The following is a 15,138-nucleotide window of genomic DNA, read 5'->3' on the forward strand; positions in this document are numbered from 1 at the left end:
TCATAAAATCATATTGCTACTATTTCCAGATCTACCATGTCACATCATCAAGGCAATAAGACAGAGGTCTTATACCTTAACATCATTAGGCACTTTTCTTGCATTTTTCATTTTCTAGTAGAACTAGTAGTTACACATGTAGCCATACTGATTTTGAAGGCTCTCATGTCTCAAATCATATATATATATAAACATTAAATCAGCATCACTTACCCCTGATAAGTTCATAGATATTCATATCCATTAATTCACAGATTAAGACTAGAGTACCAGATTTCTTGTCACTGAAATGAAACTCAGACAAGTCAATATGTGATATGAGGTACAAATCTAAAGAGTTATGGCAACAAAGCTACACGATAATTAAAGGGATTGTAAAGAGGTTTTCTAAACTTTTCACGTGTATCGGGGACACTCATAGCATCAATTTGTACCATTCCAATTTTCATTCCGGCGTCTGTGGTTCTTGCAATACCATGTAAACTAACATGTTTTATGATGTCACTAGAGGGGAGCTACCCTCTGGTTATATTTAAATGTCTTTGTAAATGATGTTAATAGCGAAATAGAAATATAAAACTTACAATATGACCTCCTCTAATTCTAAGATGTTATTGTGAGGATTTAATTTTCTCATGGCTTGTATTTCTCTCAGGTTATTCACCTGATCCATACTGAAAAATACAAAAACATGTCACTTATTACAAGTTGTAATTAGAAGTTATAATGTTTCTGGACAGCAAGGCAGTAACGTAAAGTTTGGTTTATACTTCTGGAGCCATTACCTTCCCTAATACACTAGCATACGCTATGACAGGTGGATGCGTCAGGTGGTGGTTACAGTCAGACCTCACTGTACATTAACTTGTACCCACGCACACAGAGGGTCACATAAGCAGAAATGCCTCACTTTTGAAGCGACGACCAAACATTCAAAATGACTTTTCTTCTCAATTATGTATTTAAATCCACAAAGACCCCCTGTGCCTTGTTTTAACGTCAATTCCCTATCATAGAATAAAATTTGCAGCAGGTTTTGGGAAAATAAAAGTGACTTGACAAAGGCTTTAAAGTAAAGCTTGACTTATACTTCTTATGCCGTCACACCAGCCCTAATAAATTAATGTAACTTGACACTGGCAGAGTCTTTCTATAAATTATCTAAGAAATTTTTTTTAACATTTTCCTTAAGTTAGTTGGATATTCCTCCTTTAATCTTGAGATTAGGGTCTTGAGATAATCTTGTAATCTCTAGATGACCTGTGACAGGATTAGTAAACTATAATATAATCATAAAATTAACACACTTCAAACACTTATAGTTATACTAATATGAAAAACTAGAGCAAACATTCTTAAAGAGAATATCCCATGAAACCTTTGATATACAATTATGTTATGCAATACAACATGAACTTAATATAAGCTCAATCTAATATATACAGGAATGGGATCCATTTGGGCTCAATTAGAAATCATCCTAGTCAATTCTTGACACACTACTATTTATACATGTAGCTAGAAAATGAAGCTCAATATCAACTTAATCTCATTTAAAAAAAGAAGGAGATCCATATTAGTTCAAGTTTAGCCCATCTTACACATCTTTCGACACACAACAATTTAACTTAATACAATATAGAGCTAAATTTTAGCTCAGTCTCAAACCCAATTCAATCGCTGCCATGTCTTTAGTTTTACAATGCTGCCAAACTACTCAAATATAATGCTAAATTATTGTTAAAAAGGCTATACATGTACACATATGTGAATTTTTTTCTCCATACCACTGGCAATAGGCATATCATTCATACCCAAATATTCTTTATTATTCAATAGTAAATTTTTATCACACTATTTATTGCATTATAACAGTGTTATTTACACTAAAATTATAGCAATAATACAAGTAAATCCCTTCAAATTCTCTTAGAAAAGTTTCTAAAACCTACTTGACCTCTTAATAAAGAAATTAAATTACAAGTCTTATTAAAACTACTAGTAAACCAATAGTATTGAATAATCAATACCTATACAGGTATTCAATTCATGACACAGTTTTCTATGAAGGGGTGAATATCCTAAAAAGCCTTAAATAGCAGTGAGATGGTTAATTGTCTAGTCACTGTCCTTTCTGTATTGAGTTTTGCTACTTTTTCTGTGACTGTTTTTTTGATTTGGATTGATAAACTTCCATTAAGGAAATATTAGAATAATAAAAAATATGGATCGTAATATATGTATATTATAGAATAAATTAAAAGCAGTGAATAGTCTTTGGTATATTCTTGATTTCCTTCACAGCATGAAGAATTTCAAACATGAATGCTTGAAGAATGAGAATGAATTTGAATAATTATATACATATATAAAATATCCATTGAAATGATTCTTAAAAAATATATAAAATTACTTACTTGTCATAACTTTGTTTCATCTTCTTGCACGCCCAGTATCCGCCATCTTTTATATTTTGACATTTTAAAACTTCGGAAAATGTCCCTTCCCCTTTCTTACCAATAATTCTGTATTCTAGAATGAAAAAAACCCATAAAAAGAATCAAATTCATGTACAAAATATAACGCTTCTTGTAAATCCAGAAGTATTTAAAAGACGGCAGTTTTTTTTTTCATTTTTCTACTTATAGTAATTTAGTATTTTTTCAAAACACTATTAAAAATATGGACAAAAATTGGTGCAACATCTGAGCACACACATTTAAGTTATACATTTCTACCAGATCTGTAGCAGCTGATGTACATCTTTACGTATAATTTTCAATGTCTGTCATAGTCCTAATTCATTGAAACCATCAAACCTTCTGGGTTTTTTGGGGTAAAATCACCCATAGCTAGCTCTTGGACTATATACAAAGACCACTTCCAAAATCTCTAAAAGTCTGCAGCAAAAACTACATTGCACTAATACCATGCAAATTAGAGTCATAAGTTAAGAGTACATGTAAATACCAGTGTTTCTGACTATTGTAAAATACATACTTTGTAAAAATATGTTCATCCAGGCGATGTAGGGTACAACATGGATTAACCCCTTTAATTATCTAGGCCTATAGCTGGATTGAATCCTTTAATACCAGTTGATTATTGGAACATGTTAAATTTATAACAAGATCGGGTGCATCTTATATGGTAAATATTGTCCTTTTGTAGTTGAATATCTGTAATATACAATAAGTTACTTCATGTAAAAAATCTAAACTTTAAGGTATTAGTCTTTGAATGGCATTTAGCAGTTGTGAGTACGATACATAGACACAGCTTTATGGAACAACAATCACTGATTAAAGTTTTATGCAACGTTTCGACGTATTTCACCCCCCTGAGGACGACAGGGGAAACACGTCAACACTGCATATAACTTTAACCAGTGATTGTATGTATTTAGACTAATTTGATTTTTACAGTTATCTGAAGTTAGGTTTATATATGATAGTAAACTGTATAGAACTACTCTCAAAATTAAAATTTAACAGCAAATTATTAATAATAATAAAAGGAAATATTAAATGTCTTCTTGGACTTCAGAAACTCCAATACCCCTCACTGATTTTATCTGATCTTTACATGAAGAGTAGACCTACTGGCTATTTGATTTTTAAAAATTCACAACTAGGTTTAAACATTAACGGGCTTCTTAGATGTACACGTATCTGTGTCTATCTGTGTCTAATCACATCCTATAATAGGCTACTAGCCTAATGTAATATGTATAAACTTATGTTCCTAATCTACCTCAGTTTTCTGGGTGTATCCTTGGCATTCCTTGGTAAATTTGTAAATAAACCAGGATATCCTATCACTACCTGAGGAATGCCCCTTCCTTCAGTCACAGAATATGAACTAAGCTCTTACAATGAACACCTGTAATTAAATAACACTATGATGTTCCTAATCCATTGATTAATTAATCTCACTAATTAACAATAATCAATCAATTGACTTCTCCTACACGTCCGTGCATGAATGGATATCGCCATTTGTAAAAATATCTTTCTTTCAAACAGTAGTTAGATTAGAAATATCAAAGAACTTTACCTGTTGGTAGCCTTGACTACTATATATACAACCTACCGTTATAATGGACAACTTCTTTCATACACCTCATTTTGATTATCCAGACGTTGTAATGAATTTTCCACTACTCAGAGTACTGGATAATCTCGAATTCAATAATTGTACAAATTATGCTTGATTGCAGGTATAACCACATATGGAATGGATATTGGTCGCACTAAATAGCATTTTCGATGCCTCTCATACGCTCTTCGGAATTAGGAATGGAGAGACCGATAAAAGGTTAAAAAAATGGACCAAAGCGTTACAAAATTTATAAAATTTTAATGTCCAATTTGACTTGTGCACGATTTGACCGGCTTGTCATTTCCGGTATTAGCATTTCCGGTGTAAAAAAAGATAAACAAGTCGTATTACTCTAAATTTTTACAATAATTTAACATTGTCGTGTAATTGATTCGATTTTAAGTATTTGAATTCTGTAGGTTTGTTTATCCAACCTTCGTGATTAATCTTTAACCATGGGATGTGATGGAGGTACGATTCCAACTCGTGACGAACTAGTCAAAACCAAGAAGAAACCTGAACAGAAAGACAAGGCTGCCGAGTTGGCTGTGAAATGGAAGCACTGTGCTATCAGTTTGGAACCTTTACAAAAACCAATCTTAGCTTGTGAATTAGGTAGACTTTACAACAAAGAATCAGTTTTAGAATTCTTGATTGACAAAAGTAAATTTGAGTTTGCGAATCAATTTGATCATTTGAGAGGACTTCGTGATTTGAAAGAACTGAAACTGTCTGAAAATCCAGCTTATAAAGGTAATGTTGCTGAGAAAGGTGATGCTTACATTGATACACAGACTTCAGAGTACATCTGTCCAGTTGTTGGAATTGAACTTAGTGGAAAATATAAGTTTTGTTATATTTGGAGTTGTGGGTGTGTGCTGTCAGAGAGAGCTTTGAAAGAAATTAAATCAGAAATCTGTCATAAATGTGGGAAGACCTACGACAAAAATGATGTCATTGTTTTAAATGGAACTGAAGATGAAGTGGACATAATGAGAGACAATATGAATGAAAGACGTCAGAAAGCTAAAGCGGCAAAATTAGCCAAGAAGGCAGGAAAACATAAGGTTTCTACAGACACTTCACCAGATGGACCACAGAGTAGCAAATCTGCTAAATTGGATGATCAAAAGGCTGGACCATCCTCTAAAGATATTAAGTCTAAACTATCAAATGGGAAACCAGATCTCAAATCGAAAGCAACCAATGGGAAATTAGAGGAGAAAGAGGCTAAGATTAAGAGTATCCAAGATAATCCTAATGTCAGTGCTACCTACAAATCATTGTTTACAACATCTAGTAAAGCTAAGAATCAGGAGAAAGCTCATTGGGTTACTTTTAATCCCATGTATTATTAGACCAGACTTTTAATTCTGAAGAATTTTTAATTTTGACTTTTATTGTGAATTGATAACAAATAAAAAAGATTTGTGGATTGTAGCACATCATGACTGTGTCAAGTCTGAAATTGATGCTGACCAGATGAACCAAGTAGGTTCCATCAGGTTACGTTTTAACATGTTGGAATACAACCTATTTTTATGATATTTTTAAAATAGGGTACAAAAAAAAATTAGATAAAAGCTTGGAAGATGATCAAATATGATGATGGTTGTTAATATTTTTTTTAATATATAGTAAGCTTATGGTTTATCTTTGGAAATGTATGGATGCAGTCTGAAGATTGATAGGTGAAACTCTGAGTAACAACATGTTTCAGGTTCTGTTTTAATATTTCTTTCTACATGTTCTGAGTTGAGAACTATTTTAACAGTGAAAATATTTGTTATTATTATTAGATAAATAAATGTATTTTTGTACGTCTTGTTTCTATCTAACTTGGACATGTTGGAATAAAGGTTCTAATCAATGATTCCATTCCTCCTTTGAGATAAAAGCAGTTAAAAGCCAACCCCTGTTTACATTACTCCAAGATATTACTAGACCAGAAGTCTTGGGTGATAATATTACAAATGATGTGATATACAATTACACTAGGGAAATATGTTTATACAAATAAAAATTAAACAGACTTCATATTTTTATGGAATTCAAATTGGCAAGTGTTTCAAGATTAATTTTCATTATTGTGAAAGGACAAACAGAAATACAGTATAGAAGTCATAAAGAGTTCCCTTTGTTGTATGATAATTTATTTGTGAAACTGAGCTGTATAGATTTCTAAATTAGTGAATTTTATTACCATATTGAACTCTAAGTGGCAGTAAACTATGATGACTATTTGAATTACCTCCCTTGAACAGTGATAAGACGGTACCACTGACTATGTTGGATTCCCTCTGATTGAATGGATTGGACTGGTAAGATTTCATATATGGCGCCACACAGAGAGTGTCTACTCTTTCAGACAAACGTTATACCTTTTCATTATGAAATACTTCCTCATATGAAAAGTTCATTAGCTGCTACCAATATATTGCCAATATGTTGTTTTGGATTTCGTTTTGCTGTTCGAGTCGTTAGTACTTGGTTATTTATCATCTGAAACTCTATGAAGTCGTAGACCCCAATCCCTCGTGATTCATGCTGATTTCAGGGCACACATGACATAAATATTCTGCATATCATGACATATTTCATTTCAATTCCATAGCTATAGTTAAATGATGTGGGAAGTGTATATATTTTGTAGCTCCTATATACCAGACCTAACCGGTAAACTTCATACAAAATATTTGAAACATTTATAGATTTTATTAGTACATAAAATAGTGCACACTTTATAAAACTTTTAAGGGGAAAGTCCAATCTAAAATTGAATTGACATATTCAAGAACAAAATGTGACACATTGTATATAATACGAGCCATCATTCAGTGGCGGCGCCAGTCTGTCGGAGCTGGGGGTACAAATACGGGACAGTCGGAGAAAACTCGGGAATGAAATTCTAAATTCATTCATTCATTCCGATTCTGGTTTTATGTTACTGATTTTCTGAATTGAGCACCTTTTAAATCTACACAATGTGAAAAGACATGTAAAGCAGACAATGCCAATGGGTGAAAAAGAATTTAGCATTCACATGAGATGGGATGCAGAAATATTGCCTTGCGATTTTTAGTAGCTCATTTAAAATTAGCCTTCTGAAGCACCATTTTCATTGTTCATAAACTTCTATATCTGACATTCTTCATTGGGATGGTTTTTCAGATTTTGGTAACCCTAAATCGTATTAGAATTTCTTTTTTTTCCTCCCAAATATCAATCATTACGTGGGGTCTGGAATTAGTCTGACAGTCATTAGTAAGTTGCCTCCCTTAGTAATTTTTATCAGCCCGAATCTGGGTATTTATTGTCTTGTATGGATTCGAAACTTGTCATGGGGTAAGCTAAAGATACCAGCAATGGTAATTACGTTTTAACACAATATATAAAACTACAAGCATTGGTATTTCATCTAGGTAGCCTACGATAACTACCAAAAAGAAAAACATTATCTCAGGAAGGAAATGTGCAGTCATCTAAACACTTGCTTTACTAGCTGATAGAGCTCAATTTGAGCCATCAGTATTATATTTTTATTTTCAGATTTAAAACCCAAAGCCAGATCTTCTGAAATTCAACAAAAGCACAAGTTCAGACTGGTCGCGATTAAAAGTAAAAGAACTCATTCTGAAAAGTGTTGCGGATAACTGAATAGAGCGCTATCAAATATTTAGACGGTAATATACCTTTATAAGTACTTCAATCGTTATACATATGTGTATTACGTATCACAGTTCATATTTTGTGGAATTAATCGATTTGATTTATTTCTTCTGATGTCTGTATAAAATCGATATATATATGTCATGGTCAGACCATAAAAGGTCGTCATACCAAATTGTTTATATTGTGAGAGTTATTGTCCCAACAGTAATAAATTAGTCGATGTTAGGAATTTTTATATCTTCGTACAAATTCTGTCGAAAGGTTGCTTATTGTGTTCACTTTAATGTTGTAGGACACAACAATACGCCATTCATGGCAAATACAAGGTAATACAAGTAATTGTTAAACGTCAAGTTCACACGTGGAATTCGTAGCATTAGCCTACTTTATATCGAATGGTGGACATTTGGTTGGTATACCTCTTTTCAGGGACGATGGAAAGCGAATTCCATGCTTTTATGCTATTATGGAATATTTAGATATTAACTATTTCCCCGAGGACGTAGACCATAGCACGACCTCATCATTAAATCAAAGTAACAATCGTCATCAACTGTAGCACTGACTCCAGCGTAGTAATTCAGGAATTCTTGGCGGGTAACTTTTCCATCCGGGCATCCGGGTGTATCCAAGCTATCCAGGAAGTTACGTAATGTTTCCTCTTCTGTCCATTCACCAGAAACATATTTAGGGTGGCGTTTAACATTGCCAGAATATACAACTGAAATGATAAAACAAAAAGTTTGTTTATAATTGGTTACATTAAACGTAACAAATTAGGCTACCGTTCACCGTCCATAAATTATCTTGCAATCTTCAATTATTCACGAACATTCGTCATACTTTTAAACAAATACCGATAAAAAGATTATCATAATAGCTATGTATGAAGCGATAAACTGTAACCAGCAAGTGATTTTTGAATGAGTGGGTTGCCCGTACTTATATAACTTCACAAGTTTAGAACTTCTTTATAATTATATATCTACAAAACAAAGCGTAAAATTGGCGACGTGCGAACGTTTTGATTGGCTGGTTTAACCAGAAAATAATTTTTGAATGAGTGGGTTGCTCGTATTCCTATAACATCACAAGTTTCGAAAAATAAATATCTACAAAACAAAACGTAAAATTGGTGACGTGCGGACGTTTTGATTGGCTAGTTTGAACATCACGCGAAACACGCTTCGGTAGCATTGAATAACTTCTTACGCCATATAAATGAATATTACCATAAACAACCTTTGAGAAAAGTAATTATTTAAGTACGAGAAGTAATAAATTTCCCCTCATTACACCAGAACAATACTATAGTACCGTATGACCAGCACCATATGGTATTAATTAATATTTTAATTATTACAATATTATTATTACTCTTAAATATCAGCTCTTTGTTTGTCTTTATATAGAGAACCTTCAGTGTTATTAATTTCTACATATCATCACCGACGTGTATTAATGTAATTTTACATATATTTAGTCATTTCAATATTGGCCTTAGCAGCTATCCACACATCGTATCACGAATACGGGTTTTGACATGGTCAGGAAGTATGACGAATGGGGCTGTGGTTAGGACATGATGCTATCCACAGTACGTTTAAATATTATAAATTCAACACCGGTTCCCCTACATTTAAACAGATCTACACAAGTAGTTTTTATATTATGAAGCTTCTGTTACAATACCTGTTCTGCCCAAGTTGAATTTGAACATCTGAAGCTACAACCCTAACATATTTGTGAATAGAGAAATTGAGTTGAAACTCCTTCCATACATTGTAGTGTAAAAAACAGAATATGGAAGGGGTTCTGTATAACGCTTTTGTCATCAAATATTTGCCTGTGCCCCCGATCACAAGACAAATGTCTATACATCATGTTCAATTCAAATAAATCTGCCCAAATATAAAAATACTTAAGTTTGATATTTGACTATTAACTATGGAATATTCAAAAGAAGTTAAAAAGAAAATACCTCGTAAGTCATCTGTTTCTATTTGTCCATTTTTATCGACGTCCAGTTTGTCAAAAGCTTCGTTTATAACTCGGATTCTTTGTTCTGACATAGGTGGGGTAAGATAACGAATAAATTCACAAAAATCTATGGAACCATTTTTATCTTTATCTAGAAGATCGAACACAAGTCTTAAATCGCTTTCTGAAATTGTCACGCCCATAGATTTGATACCAATTAAAAGTTCTCTATAACAGATACACTTAGAGAAGTCATAGTCCATCCTTCTAAACATTGTCGAGAGATGTTTTATTCCACCACACCCATTTTGTAACAGCTGCTCTCTAATTCCTTCTATCAGAGACATTTTACGTTTGTCCAATCGGTCATCCATTTTAAGATCCTGGTCCAGAGTGAATAAGCAGCCAAACTTAAGTTATTTTTTTTATAGTTCAATTCAAATTAAATGAATGGAGTTTTACGTCCTACTTTTCAAGAACTGTCCAAAATTAAGATATTATCAATATCCGGAATCTTCACTTATATCCAAAAAAGATGAACGACAACCTACTCTATGATAGTCCCAATCTTAACATGTGTCAGGTTTTAAATCCAGCTTTCAGATAAGATTTGAACTAAATTTAGAATACTCTCAATTTTTAATTTTATTTGCCTCTGTGATTCACTTGAATCAAGATGCCAATATAAGTAAATAATGTCAGTAACCAGGTAAATAGAAGTCTTTTAACAATAAATAACTATTTTCTAATTTGTAATCACTGTATAGTCCATCAGAGGTGTTGAATGTTGTACTTTGAAGTTAATGTTCCTACAGTATTAGATTCGACCGAATAACAACCGACGGCTGATCATATAAGAAGAGTTTGACTTATAAATCGGAGCAGGATTCTAGATTCCGTTTCACGATATAAACATGTAAATGTAACTTTCATATATTCACCTCATCCAGACGATATATTCTCTACTTCAACAAAGTTAGTCAAGGTTACTCAATAGCGTTAACAGATTCTTAATTTCTTATCCAGTGACATAGTTCATTTGTAAATCTCTATCAACCAGTCTTCCTTGATTTTTTCTTCACTTGAGTTTGAATTCAACTTAACTCAAGAATGTTTGATCTCGTCTGTGTATATAAGTTTTTAATTAGAAGAAAGTACACAATTTATAATTTCTTCATTCTTGAGTAAAGTTCCATTGATACGTTTATATATGTCTTTAAGCCTCTCACTTCAAATCCGTTTCCACTTTATTTTGAACACAAGAATATTTGATAATCATGTATATCCACCTATTCCGCATTAAACAGTTTACTTTTCATTTACAGCTGGTTATTGTCTATCTATATGAAGGAAACGATTCAAGAACTAGGAGCCTCTAACCAAATAACATAATATATATATCATACTATATGTGCACTATATGTATATTCTGCCCAAGCTAATTAGCGGTACTAATTGTCATTAATAAACACACAGTTCCTATTTATCATTTATCACTTAATATATCAAAGACATTATAGACCTAATCTAATTCTGACCATTTCATCAACCAATCAATTATATTTTATTTCCTTCTTCCTTCTTTACGAATCGCGAGCTATATTGAGAGATTTCTTCCTTGTATGGACTTTATATTCACAAGCCAGTGACATCATCAAGTTTCGACCCAATCAATTAGTGATGTCATCAATTCCAAATCCTCAATAATTGTTCACTTTATTCACATAATAATGAACCAAACTTTCTTATTTTTAGGGATAATCCGAATAAACTGTTCGATCTAATGTAGATTATTCCAAGGCTTATCCTTTCCGTTAAATAACAAACGTATCCTTCACTTTTTCACCTGAAATCCATTAAGTTTTCTCTCTAACTCTTCTTTATTTACCTTCAATATTAATCGAATGGAAAATGGACCTTTCAATATATTCATTCAACCAAAGTTCATTGTACTTATTACTTTTCAACTGAATAAAGCCTATTATTGTCCCTGAAGAGCTTTGGAGCTGTGAAAGCAATAACGATCTTTTGTTCAGTTGAACAGCAAAATGGCATGTTTACGAGGATCGATTCTAGCTAGATATAACAGATTACGAATATACTGTCACGTTACCTTGGTTATACCGGACACAAACAACAATTCCTTATAACATACCAGTCAATGAACTTTTTTAATTAGTGATTCAACTGCAGTAGTCACACCCTTTCACAATTAATTGACAATTGCCTTATTGAGTTCAATACAGATACGATCCTCAAAGACATTGGAATTTCAAATTTTCAGAATGCTCTTTAAAATAAATCCATCTAAATTTGTCACACGTTAGAGAGAAGTCATATTGCCTTCCGAAGTTCTATATATTCAGATATCCAACAATGTGACGATAGTATCCTTATCTCATAACTATTCAGATAGCTAATAGTGTGACGTTATTATTCAAATATTTTACAATGTGGCATTGATGTTCAGATAATTATCTAACAATGTGACATTGTTTTTCAGATATCTAACAATGTGACGTTATGCGACGTGGATATCATACAATGTCATATCAATATTCAGATATCTCACAATGTGATTTGAATATTAAGATATCTAAGAATATAAAAATGATTTGTTCCAATAATTTGACGTTGGTATTCAGATATCTGAAATGTCACGTTAATATTCAGATATCTCACAATGTGATTTGAATATTAAGATATCTAAGAATATAAAAATGATTTGTTCCAATAATTTGACGTTGGTATTCAGATATCTGAAATGTCACGTTAATATTCAGATATCTAACAATGCGACGTTATGCGACGTAGATATCATACAATGTCAGATTAATATTCAGATATCTCACAATGTGATTTGAATATTAAGGTATCTAAGAAAATAACAATGATTTGATCCAACAATTTGACGTTGGTATTCAGATATCTGAAATGTCACGTTAATATTCAGATATCTCCGATGTGAATTTAGTGTACATAATTATACCTTATAATTTGACGTTACTGTTCAGATATCTTATAATGTGACAATACTGTTCAGATATCTCATAATGTGAAGTTAGTATTCTAGCAATGTGACGTTAGTAGGCCTATGTGACATCGGTAAAAGATATTTCACATCGTGATATTCCACGCTCTCTTAACCGCCTAATAACGAGCTGAATAGTGTTGCAATGATCTAATAATCGATACATTTATATCAATAAATAAGATATTTCTCATAAAAAATGATTTTTCATTTATCTGAATGATTCAATAATGGCTGATTATTCATAGAAATACACTTTAAGTAATATTTTCAATTTGTCACATTGTCCGTTGATTGATTTACACGGATATTATGATCGGAAGACGAATATAAGAATAAAAATATACGAATTGAAATTAAATATTTCACATGGAATTTTATATGACATTAATGGTTACTTAAGTCAAAAGGTTTGACAAATAACATTCATCAACTCGTTTATTAAATGAACTATATACTATATAATATGGCAATGAATAACCTATCGCTATTCTTTATATTGATAAAGTTTTTCTAGTCTTTGTGAATTCTGTCTATGTAATAACCATTATCTCGAGAAATGAACTTCATTTGATGAAGAAAAAGGCAAATAATCCATTTCAACATTTGTCAAAATCAATTTTTTAATTTACTTATCCTTTCCATATCGGCTTTTTCACATGATAGATTTTTTCCCCTCAAGGATATCTTATTTTGAGATCATCGATTTCTAGTCCGCCTTATGTTCATCAAATATTTTTTTTGGCGTTTTGTAATCAACATTGATCAACAAAAAGAAATACTAATATTATTCTGTGTATTTACCCACCAGCCACACCGTAAGGGGCTTAGAGCAGTGCTTCTCAACGGGGGAGGAATTGGAAGACCCTCGAGAGGAATCATTGCCTTAATTAAGTCTGGGGGAAGGAGGAACATTCGGTCCAAGGGTCACATTGAATTATCTCCTTATGTGGAGTATGATTTTATTTTATATCCATTCATGGTTAACCATTTCAACGTTAACGAACAAGGGCAATAACTCTAGCTCAAAAGTTCAAAAAATTTCAACAGTGTTGATCAATAATGAAAAGTTTCTTGAAAACACTCCAGAAACTGTACCCATTAAGTATATACAAGCAATTATGTATAGAAGAACCATGCAACACGGAAGATGGCAAAATAATATAATTCCCGTGGGCCAAGGTAAGCCATAAAAGGCAATATTTTTGTTAAACTTTGGAAACATAGTGTTGCTAGTGAAATAATATCTTATTCTTTTGATCAATATTGTCTCTAAATATATTCATTTATCTGGATAATCTGTTCAAGAACAAATGAAGATAATTTCTAGAAATTATTCTAATGAATTTGATTAGAGATTGTCAATGACAATCTGATAATTAATAAGATTTAATTAGTTTTGCTCATTAATATCTGTATTTATTATTTATACTATTACTAGTGTATCATAGTCTTACTAATGAAATATTCATTACATTTTCTGGCTGAAATTTCAGCCTACACTATAGTCATTCGTGAAACTGAAAGGGATTCAAATTAACATCTTCACAATACCCAGGTACCAAGTATTACGATCATGGCCCTAATTCATATTCCATAAAAATATACAAGAAAAGTGTCAAGGTATTACATGGAGTTCGTAATAACATTCTAAAGATGGAATTTCTATGGGTAACTGGACTAGCTCCTTATATTTCTCATGGTAGGTCTACTGTTCCCAATCCTGTCTAACTTCTCCATCGCAAATCCTCCTCGGGCAATATGACATTAAAGTTTGCCTTAATATAACAATTAGTTGATTAAAGAATTACCTCCTTTTAACTATATAAATTTGCGGATATAAACTAAAAACAAAAATCTCGTCAATTACTACCCCTCCCCCCCCCCCCCCCCCCTAAATTTCCTTTGGGACGCTATTTACATACTGGACTATCGGTGCCACGACATCGACCACTCATGACTTAATAAAATAAGTGGGATAAAAAAAATCTTACATAATTTCAATTAAAATTTAATCAATATTGTTAGACTAATTATTTTCTCGGCTACGTGATATTTTACCATAAGGTAGTTTTTATTATTTCTACCTTATCATTAGATTTAAAGACAGACTAAAATATAAACATCCTAATTAAATCATTACTGGTCAGACGTGTAATCAGTTAATTAAAGTTATCAATTTTGAACACATCTTAAATATATATTACCTCTTAGAATGCACATGAAATTTAAAGGGATTGTAAAAAGGTTTTCTAAAAATTGTTTATGTCACTGTCGGCATCAATTTGCACCATCCAGATCTTCGATCAGACGTCTGTGGATCCTGCGATTCCACTAAACTGAGTGTATGCTGA

The 15,138-nt window shown here is 32.2% G+C and overlaps 3 protein-coding genes across 3 annotated transcripts in view; 1 reads left to right on the forward strand and 2 right to left on the reverse strand.

Annotated features, from left to right (window-relative positions):
* LOTGIDRAFT_127222 (hypothetical protein) overlaps positions 1-2,533 on the reverse strand; it is a gene marked incomplete at both ends in the record, with an annotated part of 6,085 nt that extends 3,552 nt beyond the window's left edge. Inside the window, 3 exons of the mRNA XM_009063377.1 lie at positions 214-284; positions 585-674; positions 2,418-2,533. Of these exons, the coding sequence (XP_009061625.1) occupies positions 214-284; positions 585-674; positions 2,418-2,533 (277 nt within the window). The remainder of the gene's footprint in view (positions 1-213; positions 285-584; positions 675-2,417) is intronic.
* A 1,891-nt stretch (positions 2,534-4,424) lies between these two features.
* Positions 4,425-6,011, forward strand: LOTGIDRAFT_219929 (hypothetical protein). The gene has a single exon (XM_009063378.1). It carries the CDS (start codon positions 4,557-4,559, stop codon positions 5,457-5,459), a length of 903 nt encoding a protein of 300 aa, XP_009061626.1. The 5' UTR covers positions 4,425-4,556; the 3' UTR covers positions 5,460-6,011.
* A 2,244-nt stretch (positions 6,012-8,255) lies between these two features.
* Positions 8,256-10,100, reverse strand: LOTGIDRAFT_127507 (hypothetical protein; the record flags this gene model as incomplete). The annotated part of the gene is made up of 2 exons (XM_009063379.1): positions 8,256-8,494; positions 9,755-10,100. 2 exons carry the CDS (start codon positions 10,098-10,100, stop codon positions 8,256-8,258), a joined length of 585 nt encoding a protein of 194 aa, XP_009061627.1.
* Positions 10,101-15,138: the final 5,038 nt, after the last annotated feature.

This window comes from Lottia gigantea, assembly GCF_000327385.1.
Source record: "Lottia gigantea unplaced genomic scaffold LOTGIsca_57, whole genome shotgun sequence".
Taxonomy (NCBI): Eukaryota; Metazoa; Mollusca; class Gastropoda; family Lottiidae; genus Lottia; species Lottia gigantea.